Source organism: Impatiens glandulifera, chromosome 8 (assembly GCF_907164915.1).
Source record: "Impatiens glandulifera chromosome 8, dImpGla2.1, whole genome shotgun sequence".
In the NCBI taxonomy this organism is placed as follows: Eukaryota; Viridiplantae; Streptophyta; class Magnoliopsida; order Ericales; family Balsaminaceae; genus Impatiens; species Impatiens glandulifera.
In genome coordinates, this window is record NC_061869.1 from 26,667,956 (window position 1) to 26,681,848 (window position 13,893).

General features: G+C 31.9%; 1 protein-coding gene across 1 annotated transcript; it reads left to right on the forward strand.

Moving 5' to 3' along the window:
* The first annotated feature begins 1,154 nt into the window (after positions 1–1,154).
* Positions 1,155–4,568, forward strand: LOC124913226 (MLO-like protein 6). Its single transcript, XM_047453823.1, has 4 exons — positions 1,155–1,175; positions 3,978–4,062; positions 4,409–4,456; positions 4,543–4,568. Exons 1-4 carry the CDS (start codon positions 1,155–1,157, stop codon positions 4,566–4,568), a joined length of 180 nt encoding a protein of 59 aa, XP_047309779.1.
* The last annotated feature ends 9,325 nt before the right edge of the window (positions 4,569–13,893 follow it).

Consider the following 13,893-nt stretch of genomic DNA (forward strand, 5'->3'; position numbering starts at 1 on the left):
CATTTATCACTTATTTAATCCAACGACCACTAATCTATCATCGAATGACTGATATTTCTTGCTTCTTCATTTTTCAGTTTTATCTGCTAATAGTAATCTATATATATATATCTAATGATGCTTAATAAATAAAATGTAGGGTGACATTCACACTCTCACCACAATTCACATATGCTTATTATATTTTATAATAATTTCTCTCTCTTATCATAATGACCTATTCATAATTACTAATTTATCTCTTATACCATAATTATTAATTTATCTTTTCTAATTAATTTTTATTTTATTTTACTAATTTTTCTTTCCTAATTATATATATTATTTTTTTGATTAATTTTATATAAACTTATATTTAATATTATATATATATATATATATATATATATGTTTATTTATAATATACATAATAATACAATATATAATATATTATAACGTTTAAATTATTTATTAAATTTAAAATAAAATTACAAATTTCTCTTTTATATTCATATCTCTCTCATATTTATAATATATCTTTCCTAATTAATTTTCATTTTTGTAACACTAATAATTAATTTATTTTTTATTTTCTTTTTCCTCATATATATATATATATATATATATATATTTCATATTTTCTTACACATAATTTTATATATTTTTAATAAAATAAAAATTATACATATTTTAATTTATTTAAAATTAATAAGCGTTTCTCTCTCCTAAGATCTATATATAATATATTTTATTATTAATTTTATATAAATACATTTTTTTCATATTATCTTCTATGTATATTTATTATTTATATGATTAATTAACTTTAATTTATTCATTATATATTTGATTTATTATTAATTAACAATGATTAAATATTTATACATACATAAAATTTTAAATTAAATTAAAAAAACACAAGTAGTCTAATTGTTAAAGTGTTCACATTTCATATTGGAGACCAGAGTTCGAGTCTCAATTGATGCGAATTTATAAATATGTGATTGTGCATGTGGGTATGAGTGGGTGAATTTGTGGTCGATGTAGATGACATGTGTGAGTCCCTATACAAATGCTTTACAAATATGAGTGGGTAAATGCGAATGTAAATTTGTGATTGATGGGAAGGCCAAAAGTAAGGGTAAGATGACATATGCTATGTAAATTTGTGATTGATGGGAAGGCCAAAAGTAAGGGTAAGATGACATGCGAGTCCTTACATTAATGCGTGCGTGAATTTGTGATTGATGGGGAAGGTCAAAATTAATGATAATATATGTAAAAATTGCTCGAACGGAGATAATATATATAATGATGTTTAAAACTAAATATTTAGGGTGACATCTACCAAAATTTTACACATTTTATATGAATTTCTCATCAAATTCTCGCGGTACAATCGTCTCTCTTTTCTCCTTAGGTCTAGGTCTTTCTTCAATCAATTCTCATATCTCCTTAGGTATAGTTAACACGAGAATATGAGGTGGGCGTCGACAACGTAAGAGAGACCCAAAGGAAAATATCTGATCTTGATTTGAAGAAAAATGGGAAATGAATGAATACGAGGATTCGAAATTAAAAGGAAGACGAGGATTCTCTACCTCCATGGATTTAGAAAAAAATTAAAATTAATTAATTTATTTATTTTTACCCATTTTATATGAATTTCTAATCAAATTCTAACGTTTTATCAAATTCTCGCGTTACATGTTTCTCCTTTCTCCTTAGGTTTAGGTCTTTCTTAAATCGACACTCCTTTCTCCTTAGGTATATACAACACGAGAAGAGGAGGAGGGTGACTCCGACGTGATAGAGAAGGGCGACGATGACGCAACGGAGGAGGGCGACGACGACGCAAGAGAGACATAAGAGAAAATGTTTGATCTTGAATTGCAAAAAAATGGGAAGATAATGAAGACGAGGATTCGAAATCAAGAGGAAGACGAGTAATCTCTCTCTCTCCGTAGATTTAGATAAAAATAATTTATTTTTTTTTACACATTTTATATGAATTTCTCATCAAATTTTTGCGGTACAATTGTTTCTCCCTTCTCCTTAGGTCTAGGTCTTTCTTAAATTGACTCTCATTCTTTCTTAGGTATAGGTAGCACAATAAGAGGATGTGGGCGACGACGACGCGACGAAGGAGGGCGACGACGACGCGACGAAGGAGGGCGACGACGTAAGAGAGACCTAGGGGAAAAAAATCGATCTTAATTTAAAGAAAAATAAGAAGCGAAAAAAGACGAAAATTTGAAATTAAGAGAAACCTGATAATTCTTTGGCTCCAAGTATTTAATTTAAATTTTTTTTTTCTATAACAAAACCTAATAAGATATTTTATAATAAAACTATAAATAAAATTGTATTTTAATGAATAATATTAATATTTTAATTATTTATATATATATATATATATAATACAAAAATATAATAAATAGATTATATATATATATATAAATAATACAAAATATATTTAACTCTATATTTTGATATGTATTAAATAATTAGTAAATATTTATTATTTTAATTTATAATATTATTATAAATATGTATTTTTTATACAAAATATTATAAAATTTAATTATTATTTTTTTAATAAAATTAATAATTAATGTTATTGTTTAACCAAAATAAAATTATATATATAATAACACTTAAGTTTAAATATATATATATATATATATATATATATATATATTTGAAACAAGAGTTTTATGGTATTGACATAAAAAAGATGGTTCAACATTATTTTTTAATAGATATTTCACATATATTTTAATTAATAATTTGAGTTTTAATGTATAATAAACTGTTTTATTATTTCTTGAGAGGATATAATAGATGCTGAAATAATTATGTACAAAAGAGAAAAAAATACAAACATATTTTCTCAAATATTATTTTCGCCAATAGTGTGATAATTCACGTTACAAAAAAGGAAAATTTAAATTAAATTAATAGAACAAAAAAAACTAAAATTTTGAATAAATGACCATGTTTGTATTATTTTATTTTAATTGTATTTAAAAAAAGTTTCTATAAAGAAAATTATAATAAATTTGAGATTAGATAACTTCACAAAATATTAATAAAAATGGAAATGTGAAAGAATATATACACAATATTAAAATTTTTCAAACTTATATATTTAATATATATAGTGTCTAATAATTATGATATTATAAAATTAATGTCAAACACAATATAATGATAAAATTTATGTAATAAAATGTAAATAATTATTAATTTTTTATAATTCACGTGTAATAATAGAAATTAAATGTATCAATTTTTTTATAACAAAATTTAATTAAAGTGATTTTTTTTATTGTATTTAATTAAATATTTTAAAACTATTTAATATAGCCACCGTTAATATATTATATAGTGTGATTCAATATTTTTTATATAAAAATTTTAATTTTTTTTTATATATTTGTCCGTTTATATCGCATGGAAATCGCACGAAAATCATGCTAGTAATTATCCCTAACAATTGAGAATAAACAATATTAAATGTATTCAATATTGTTAATTGATTCATTCAATGAAATAATGTTAATTATTTCATTTTTATTTTAATTAAATTTCATTTTAATTCATATTTAAATTTGATGTAAATTTCATTTGAATTAAATTTCATTATTAATTTACATTTGATGTGTATTTTATTTGGATTAAATTTCAATTTAATTAATATTTGAATTTTGTGTAAAATTTTATTTAGATTAAATTAGTCCAAATTCTTATTTTCATTTAATTAATAAAATTAATTTAATTCTATTAGAGCTTTCATCATTAATTTTATTCTAATTCACTTTGATTGTAAGGATTCAGAGAGATTCAGATTAGTAGGAGATACTTAATTCGGGAGAATGCATTTGTATTTCTAGAGTCACTCATCTTTCCTTCTTTGTATAGTAAGATCAAAAAATGACAAATCTTCCATTCCCTTTTTATTGACCTCAACAAAGTAACTTTCTCTTCATTTGCAGGTTTGTTTCTTTAGACAATTCATAAGATCAGTCCTAAAAGTTGATTACTTGACCCTCCGACATGGATTTGTAGTTGTAAGTTCTCGTTACATGACACAAGCCATAATGAATAATTGATCTTATAATGAATGAATTAATGTTGGTTCTAATTGCATGTACATTTGACACCACAAAGCCAAATCCATTCTGATGTTCATCTCTAAATTAAAAGATCATTAGAAGAGGACTTCAAAGTGGTTGTGGGGATAATGTGAGTGGGTCCAAACATCTTGTTCAAGTGAGTTTCTAAGCTTAAATGCATCTCAATATTATGGTTCTACTCAATTCTATTCCTGATGTTCAACACATACAGCTAGTGAACCGAGAACCATAATTAATTGTTACTTATTAATTGATTATTCTAAATCGTTGTTATATTTATATATATGGAGCATACTTGTACTCTTATTTCTGGCTATCCTTTATCCTACTAGTCGTAAGTATGCTAGATTCATCTACTCATTTTAGGATTTTCAACACTAATTAATGTTCATTCAATCTTTGATTGTCATAATCTATTAGATAGATCTCTTGGTGGGTACAAAGCTATAGGCGACTATTACAAAGATGGGTCTAAGGATTCATGAAAGCAGAGTCATGGTTAAAGGAACCATGTGGTTCAACGTGGCAAAAATCTGTTTTGGTTCTACCTCATCAATTTCGTTCTTTTCCAAAATGCCTTTCAACTTGCTTTCTTTATTTGGGCATAAGTAATTATTAGTGACTAGTAAAAACTAGTCTCCATAATTAGTTAACTGATTTTCTTCTTGTTGTTGTGAGTATGAATTCAGGTTGAGTTATTGCTTTCATGAGAAGGTTGAAGATATAAACATTAGACTAATAATGGGGTGAGTAAATATCAAATGATGTTGTGAATTCGAGATGATAATAATGTTATAAAATTGTAAATGTGATGTTCAGTGTATACACAAAGATACTATGAAACTCTTCCTCTCTATGCATTAGTTACACAAGATGTTAAATTAAGAAGCCATTATGATATTTCTGCAATTATGATTGACTGTGTTTCTTCTAGAAAATTGATTGGATCAAACATGAAGTCAAAAATCTTTAACAAGAAAGTGATCAAGGCACTCCATAGTTGGAACTAGACACGAAAAAGAAGCAATTAAATGTGAAATGCAACAATAAGAGCTCTTATTACACCTTTTGAGCAGACTGAAACTCATGTGATCGGAATGTCACCTATTCACATGCTGTGTGGCCATATTAGAAGCGAGATCGACAACATAAATGTGTCTTTGGTCTCCAATTTACATAAGAACCTTTCCACTGGAATGCTTCTAAATTTTATTTTTTTTGAAATGTTTTGGAGAATTCCATTGCAGTTGGCATCGATTTGAATGTTTTTGGCTTTTGACGTTGATCTTACATCTATCTACACCATTTACTTCTCCTTCAAGAAAAATTTGTTGGGTTGAAGATAAAAATAAAAAAGGGAAGTTACAAAATCAAATGAAATATTATTCTTTTCTGTTTATCCCATCATACAATTACATTATTATGTAAATATATAATCAAGATATTTTTTTTCCTATCTTAGACTTAAATAATGTAACTTTTTTTTTTTTGGGAAACAGCTTAGTGCAATTTCATTAAAAAGACCCAAAAGAGGGAAAAAAATACAAAAGTTTAAGATCAGATCTAGACAATTTCTAAATTTGACAATGAAACAATAATTAAATTACAGACAATAACAATAATCAATTAGCGCCTACAGCATTTTTACTTTTATTCTACTTGTGACATTCTCAAACGAAATATCCCATATATGGCAGAGCTTTCTATTCTCTTCATTTCTTTCGATTCCTCTCCAGGATTGAATGAGTGCATTTCCATCTGAAGTTATATCTCTCCAAATATCTTCAGCGGTTCTAGTTCTTCCACTGTGAGTTCTTGAATTTCTTTCTTTCCAGATATTGTAGATTACTGCTCCAAAGTAGCATTTCAACATACTTACATAGAAGGATCTTCCTTTTGCTTTATTCTTCATCCACTCTTGGATTTCTTCCCATATTCTTGGAAAGTTGATGATCTTCATGTTTGCAGCATACATCCTCCAGATTTGTATTACAAAAGAGCATTCCCCAAATAAATGGTTTATGCTTTCCTCAACTCCCGAACATAGGACACATGTGATATCAGGAATGTTTATATATTTTCGAATTCTGTCTTTTGTTGTCAACATTTTCTTGTATACCAGCCAGAGAATAAATTGGTGACGAGGAATAATCTTTGGAGACCATACCACATTATGCCAATCTACCTCCTGTCCTCTTATTCTAACCATTTTCCATGCCTTTCCTGTAATAAACTTCTCATTGCTTTCTGTTTTCTAGCTTATTTCATCATTATTTTCATTGAGTTGCTTCTGCCTCATTAGGTTTAGGATTCTATCACCTTCTGGAATACGCCTCAAAAGTGAATCACATCTACCTTCATATACGTCTCTAAATGAGTACTTGATGTATTCTCTTCTAACTCCGTTTCCTTGCATTTCTTCTTTGAATATAATGGGAATATTATCCAGCCAATGATCATGCCAGAATAGTACCCCTCTTCCATTTCCAATTGTGATTTTCACCATTTGAAAGGTATATTTTCTTGTTTTTAGGATTTTCTTCAATGACCATGCCATTCTTTCGTTGATGTTTAGTGTCCAGATACTCTACTCTTCTTTCATAAATCTTGTATGCACCCATTTGACCCATAGGGAGTCCGCTTTTTGCTCCAACTCCCATAAGCTCTTGATGGTGAGGGCTTTGTTCCATTCAACACAACTTTTTATTCCTAGTCCTCCTTCTTCTATGGGAGTGCAAACATCCTCCCATTTGACTATTTTTCCTCCTCTGCCTTGTGTTCCCCATATGTAGTCTCTCATGATTCTATCGACTTTAGCCATTACTTTCTTTGGGATGACTATCTGTTGTGCCCAGTAGCCAATAATTCCAAAAATGACTCTTTTAACGAGCTCGATTCTACCTGCATAAGACAGTTTTTTCGTAGCCCAACCCAAAACAGAATTTCTAACCTTTTCTACCAGTTGTCTAAAGTGATTGTATCGGAGTTATTTTGGGATGACAGTGATTGTACCAGTTGTCCAAGGTATTTCACTAGTAGTTCACCTTCCTTGATTCCCATAATATTGAAAATGTTTTCTTTCCTTTCTTCGTTAACCCCTCCATAGAAAGCCTGACTTTTGTCCTCATTGATGTATAGACCTGTAATACTCGAAAAGATTGTTAGAGCTTCTTTGATTATACTAACAGATTCAACATCCGCATAAGCCACAAAAAATAGATCATTTGCAAAACATATATGGGTTATTGCTTCTTCTTTGCAGTACAGGTGAAATTTGAAATGATGACTTCTCAGAAGCATTTTTAAAATGCAGTCAAGAATTTCCATTATTAAGACGAATAAGTAAGGAGATATAGGGTCTCCTTGCCTTACTCCCCTTTCACCCTTGAAAAAGCCTCCATGAATACCATTCACGCTCACAACAAAGTGAGGAGTGGAAACACATTGCATAATCCAATCAATGAAAATAATTGGAAAACCTGCAGCAAGGAGGAATTCGTGGATTGATCCCCATCTGATCGAGTCAAAAACTTTTTTAATGTCAATTTTGAAAGCCACACGTGGCGATATGTTTTTCTTTCCATATCCATTCAATAAGCTCTGCATGAGTAGGATGTTATGGGAAATAGAGCGTTTGGGAATAAATGTTGATTGCCCTAATCCTACAAGTTTATCAATAACTGTTTTCAAACGTTGCGAAATAATTTTTGAAATAATTTTATAAATAACATTGCAACATGAAATAGGACGAAAGTCCTGAATTTTTTCCGGAATTGAATTCTTAGGAATCAAATTCAACACTGTGACGTTCCATTGCTTCAACATTTTCCTGTTTTCTTTGAAGAAGTTCGCGTTGAAACCATCTGGCCCTGGGCTTTTATCCCCTTTCATCGAAAACACAGCTTTTCTAACTTCTTCTATACTAACTATTGTAATCAATTTGTTACCACTTTCTTCACTGATTTTCCTTTGCACAATCTGTTGAAGCAATCTTCGGTTGTCCTCTATTATTGTGCTAGTTTCTATTCCAATCAGTTCTTTGTAGAAACTTATTGCTTCCTCATGAACTGCTTTTTGTCCCTGTAAAACATCTCCATTTGAGTTTGTGAGCCTTAGGACCTAATTTCTGAAATTCCTTGATGAACATTTTTTATAGAAGAAAGAAGTATTCTTGTCTCCTAATGAAAGCCAATTTTCTCTAGATTTTTGCTTAGCAAAACTTTCCTCTTTAGAACAGAGGTCTCTGAATTGCGTAAGAGCCTCTTTTTCCTCTTCCCTGTTATAAGGTAGATTTGGGGCTCTTAGTGCCTTGCTTTGTATTTCCTCTAGTTTCATTCTGGCTTCCTCTACTCTTTTAGAAATCCCACTATATTTTTTCCGGTCTAGTTTATTCAGCTTCCCTTTCAGTAATCTTAGTTTCTCACAAACTCTAAACATCTTTGTTCCATTAATTCTGATGTTCCAAGTTTCATTAAGGATTTTATTAAATTCTTCATCTTTCATCCAGAAGTTGAAGAACTTAAAGGGTTTTTTCTGTTTTTTTTCCTTTTCCCAAAAGAATTTCAAAGGGCAGTGATCAGAGATACCTAGTTGCAAAGCCTGTATTTGGCTTCTTGGGTAAAATTCCACCCATTTTTCATTCACTAGGCCTCTATCAATTCTGCTCTTTCTCATGTTGTCCGCCCCTCTTGTAGTTGACCATGAAAATAGATTACTTGAGAAAGACGGTTCAATGCAGTTTATGTCTCGAATGCATTCATTGAAATCTTGCATGTCTTGTGTTATGTCTGTCTCAGGCTCTCTTTCATTCCTGAATCTTGTAACGTTAAAATCTCCCATAATAACCCATGGTTCGTCGTCCGTAATGCTTCTTCTTAAATCATTCCAAAGTGTCTTCCTCTCTGTCCCAGAGTTGCTTGCATAAACTACCGCAAAAAATATTTTTACCCTTGTCATCAGATTGATAACCTCTGTCAAAATAACTTGCTTGCTTTCAAAAAATTTCTTGATTTCAACCCTTCTTTTATCCCATCCTACCCAGATTCTACTTTTAATCCCATCAGAGTTATGAATAAATTCCCATTCTTCTTTGAAGCAACCTTGGGCAACATTCTCTATTTGACTTTGTCTGACTTTTGTTTCAATAATTCCAAATACTGTGATTTCATTCTTCTCTACTATTCTTCTAACTTCTCTTCTTTTTATGGGGTCATTTAACCCTCTAATATTCCATGTCATTAAGTTCATTAATGAAAAGAAGATGTTCCAGCTTTACTTCCCCTTCCTTTACTTTTTCTTCCTTTCTGTTTTTCCCATATAGTAGGGCTATAAGGAATTGTATTTTCCTTAATTTTCTTACCTTCTTGTTTTTGGATTTTTGTGTTTCTCTGGTCAACTTTTTTTTGAATTGGAGATTGTACAGTTTCAATCGATTCAGCTGTCTCTTCTTTATCTTTCCCATTTCCTTCACCCACTTCCCCTTTCTTGCTTTCTCCCACACTTTCCCTTTCCACAACCTCTTCGGTATTGATTCTTGTTTCCAATTCAAGTTTCTTTGTTACCTCTTCATTCTCAGCCTTTGATTCTGAATTTCTTACCACTCTGTCTTCCTTCCCCTGTTCTTCAAAACCATGTTCTGAATTTCCTTCCTTATCTTGATCCTTCTGTTTACTCAATACTGATTCTTTAGTAACCATTTTCTGTCTTTTATTCTCAACCTTTTCCTTTTCCAACATCTCTTGTTCTTCTTTCTGTTTCTTTTCTGTCTCTGTCTTTGTCTCTTTCTCGATCTTCTTCTTCCTTTCTTCTTCAATTATTTTCGGGCACTTGTAATAGACATGTTCGAATGTATTACAGTCAAAGCATCTATTCGGCCTCCACTCATATGAGATTCTCATAATTGTGGGTTCACCTTTTCTGTCTGTTACCGTCATCTGGTATGGAAGATTTGATCTCGGGTGTATCTCAATGCACATCCTAGCATAAGTCATATGCTCACCTTTTTCTGTAGTTGGGTCCATGTAGAGTGGACTCCCCAATAGGCTCGCAAAGTGACTTAATGCTACAGGGTTATACATGTGGGGAGGGATGTTGCGCAATTGGAACCAGATTTGCGCAGTTTCTTTGGGCTTGCTGAAGAGGTTCATACCTTCTGTCCATTTTTTGAGTTTCATGTAGTTTTTTCCAACAAATGTGTTACCATTGATCATAATACTTTCGAGATCTGATCCTTCTTTGAATTTGAGAAAGTACAAGTCATGAATGTTGGATGTTACCTTTTCTAGACCATTTTCCCCCAATTGTTCCATTAGAGTTTTTTTGGTTACTAGAAATGGCACCTTGTTTCTTCCGATGAAGTTGCCCACTATGACATTCTTCCATGAATTTACGCAGTTTTCCTCAACTTCTTGGGGTAGTTTGAATTCAAACGGGGAACCAATAATTTCAACTTTTGGCATAAATGTTCCAAGAAAAATCTTTCCCCTCTCTTGAACTGGATTGTCAGCTTTTGTTTCCCCTATGTTCTTCTGCCCTACATTCTGTTTCTGTTGTTCATTCTGCTCGTTACTCTGGTTTTGCCCTGTTTTCTGATCCTTCCCTTGAGTTTTTCTTTGTTCTTCAGCTTTCTTCCAGACCTGGTCTACATTCCAATTAGAATTGTTCTTGATGAAGTAGACTCTGGTTTTGGGGCATTTAGAGAGCTCTCTCAATGTTTCAACAGACCAGCTCACAATAGTATCGTACTCCTCTTTTTTGAGGAGATTCCAGTCTTGTAGGTAATGTAGGTTGAGCTGCTCTGTATACTGTTGGCTTTTCTTTTTGCTTAAAACGATTTGGCCTTTCTTTCCCAGTATCAATAATTTCGTTATCTGATTTCTAAGTCCTTTCAGATTGACCCTTTCATTAAAACCAACCCTCCATTTCCTCGGGTCTGTTTCTTTACCCAATACTTTCGCTGCCATTCTTTGCATTTTTCCTGTTTCAACCATATTTTCTGCATTAATTCTTTCTCTTTCAATTCTTTCTGAATTATTTTCTCTGCTTCTTCGTCTGAGTCAGGTATCTCAATAGTCTCAAGTTGAATTTAATTCCCATTAGAATCCGAGTTATTGAATTGTGCATTTTTATTTCCTAGACTATTTTCCAGAACTACTCTATCTTTTCCTAGAGCATGTCCTAGACTATCACAATCTAGGCTATCAGCATGTATTCCACTAACAATTCTATTATCATTTTCATTCATCTCATGAGTGTTATTGGGATTGGTAAAAAACATACCTGGCGTGTTGACTACAAAATCTTTATTATTGCTCTTGCTCACGTCAGTCAGATTTCCACCATTTCCTCCTGGCTTTGGAGACCCATGATTTTCAAAGAGGATATTCGTATAATTCTCTCCTAAGCCTATGTGGAGGTTAGTTGCATTCGAATTTTCTATCTTAGGATCAGGGGAGCATGTGCTGGATTCACCCATTGCCCGATTAAGAGAGTTGGTCGGGCTTGTACCAACTGTTGACAAAGAGGGAATTTCCCGTACTGCTGAAGCTACAATGTTTGCAAAAGTCATATTTAAAGTGGCCGACACGGACGGATTCGTGTCAGCGAAGCTTTTAACAACTTTACAGTACACATAGGTTTGAAATTGATTTCCTGATGTACTCTAGTCTTGACCGAGAGATCGATGAGTAGATTTAGTAGATTTCTGCGAAAAGACGACCCTTCCGACCGAGAGATGAAATCACGACGCACACGGAACACGGATCGCACAAATCGCACAGATGGCACAGTTCGCACGACAACGAATGGTGTGTGATTTCTTTGCGACTGCGATCGAGGGTTTCTTCAACGACGATTACGACCGCGACGGCATATCGCGACACACACGGCACGCTGATCGCACAGTTCGCACTTCACCTGAAAATGGGACAACGGATTAAGTATGTAGCCCGCAAACACACTTAATCATTTAACCAGGCGCAGAACATGCCGCCCGACGGGCTCGAACCCAGGAACTTAGGGTTGGTATCCACCTCTTTAAATAATGTAACTTATAACCTTCTAAATTTGTCAGATTAAATAGTTAATCAATTTTTAGTATAAATAAGAACTGAATTATGTTAAAATTGATCTTATGCAGATTGAAGAAAATTGGAAAGAAAAGATGTCCGGCAGTTGATCAAAATCGGTTTGTGATCAAGTCCGGTATTATGCAAAAAGGCGCTTCGGGTTTTTATCTCCAAATCGGTATTTTATACTTCGGTGTTTTATCTTCGGTATTATATTGGAATATGATGCCTGGTTTTATAACTTCGGTATTATGTGAAAAGCGCGTACGGTTTTACAACATCAGTTTTATAAAGAAGACGTATCCGGTTATTTAGAACTTCAGTATTATATTGAACGTACCCGGTAGTTTGCAAGAATCCGGTATTTTATACAAGATCAGTTTTATGCTAACAAGCGTCCAGTTATATATATGACTTTGGTTTTGAAATAAAGTGCGCCCGGTAATTTACAAACACACTTCCGATAGATTGTGAAGTCGGTTTTGTGTAAACACGTATCTGGTAGTTTACAAGATCGATATTTTGTAAACACGTATCCAATAGTTTTCGTTTCTATTATTTTTACAAACATTAAATCGATATTTTTTGAATTCGGTTTTATAAAGAGACGCGTCCGGTTTTCTATACTCCGGTATTTAAAAGAGCGCGTCTAGTATCTTATAAGCTTCCAGTTGTTTATCCAAATTGGTTTTTAGATAAACGTAACCAGTATTTTACCAATTCAGCTCTATATAAGATGTGTCCGGTATTGTCTAAGTTCAGCATTCTGGATAAGTGCTTTCCTAAACCTGATCAATCTTAATTTGAGTTTAAGCATTCATTATGGGCAGTCTGTTACGATAGTAGGATCAAACTTATAAAAGACTTCTATGAACCAAGATAATTCAAACCCTCTCAGTTGTACGTTCCTCGTTCATCGTATTCCAATTAATGAGAATTTGGCTTACTATCATACAAGTACATATAAGATCAATGAGGATCTTCTCCAATGTACTTTCCTGGATTTCAGCCAATCAAATAAGAATTGGCATCCTGTGAAGAAATATGTCCGTTTTATGACAGTTGCAACTTGACTATTTAAGAAGAAGGTAGATGACAAGTTCCACACCGGTCTTTTACCAGATACACGATCAATTACTCCTACAATATCATTACAAGCTAAACACCGATTGTCTTACTACTCTCTCAAGCTCTAAATGTTTCAATAGATTTCAAGTTTTCTAGAGTGTTAAAATTGTATTACATACTGCCCATTATGTATGAATTGGTTAGTATTGTATTTTGACATAATTTGTTACTACTCAACAGAGTGAGTGTACTAGGAGTTCGAGAACAGGTAGTAACTATGTCCTGGTTGTTCGACTGGGTTTGTACAAGTGTTGTATTTAAACCAAATCAAGTTTGAGAAGAAAGGGTGACATAAGAGTTTCTACTCCTAATATCCATAAAACCTCTTGTCCCTTGTGTTCCCTTATTTCAATCTCATTCACATATTGCTTCAAGTCCAAACAAACTATTCTGTACTTGAACTTTGTTCAAGAATTTGTGAAGGCTTGCGTAGAATAGAAATGAATATTAACTTCTAATAGAGTTAATATCAAATGAATTGTTTAAGCGTTCAACATAGTAAGACTCTAGTCTCTATTGTTGTACCCGATCCTAATAATATTATCCTAATCAATACCATAATTAATTAAAACATTAGTTTT

Excerpts from the sequence above, each read along its gene's own strand:
- LOC124913226 (XM_047453823.1), top strand. The coding sequence starts at position 1,155 with ATGGGAAGGCCAAAAGTAAGG. Across the intron at positions 1,176-3,977 it reads TGGGAAGGCCAAAAGTAAGG|GTTTGTTTCTTTAGACAATT; the intron begins GTAAGATGACAT and ends CTTCATTTGCAG. Across the intron at positions 4,457-4,542 it reads CTTTATCCTACTAGTCGTAA|ATCTCTTGGTGGGTACAAAG; the intron begins GTATGCTAGATT and ends TCTATTAGATAG.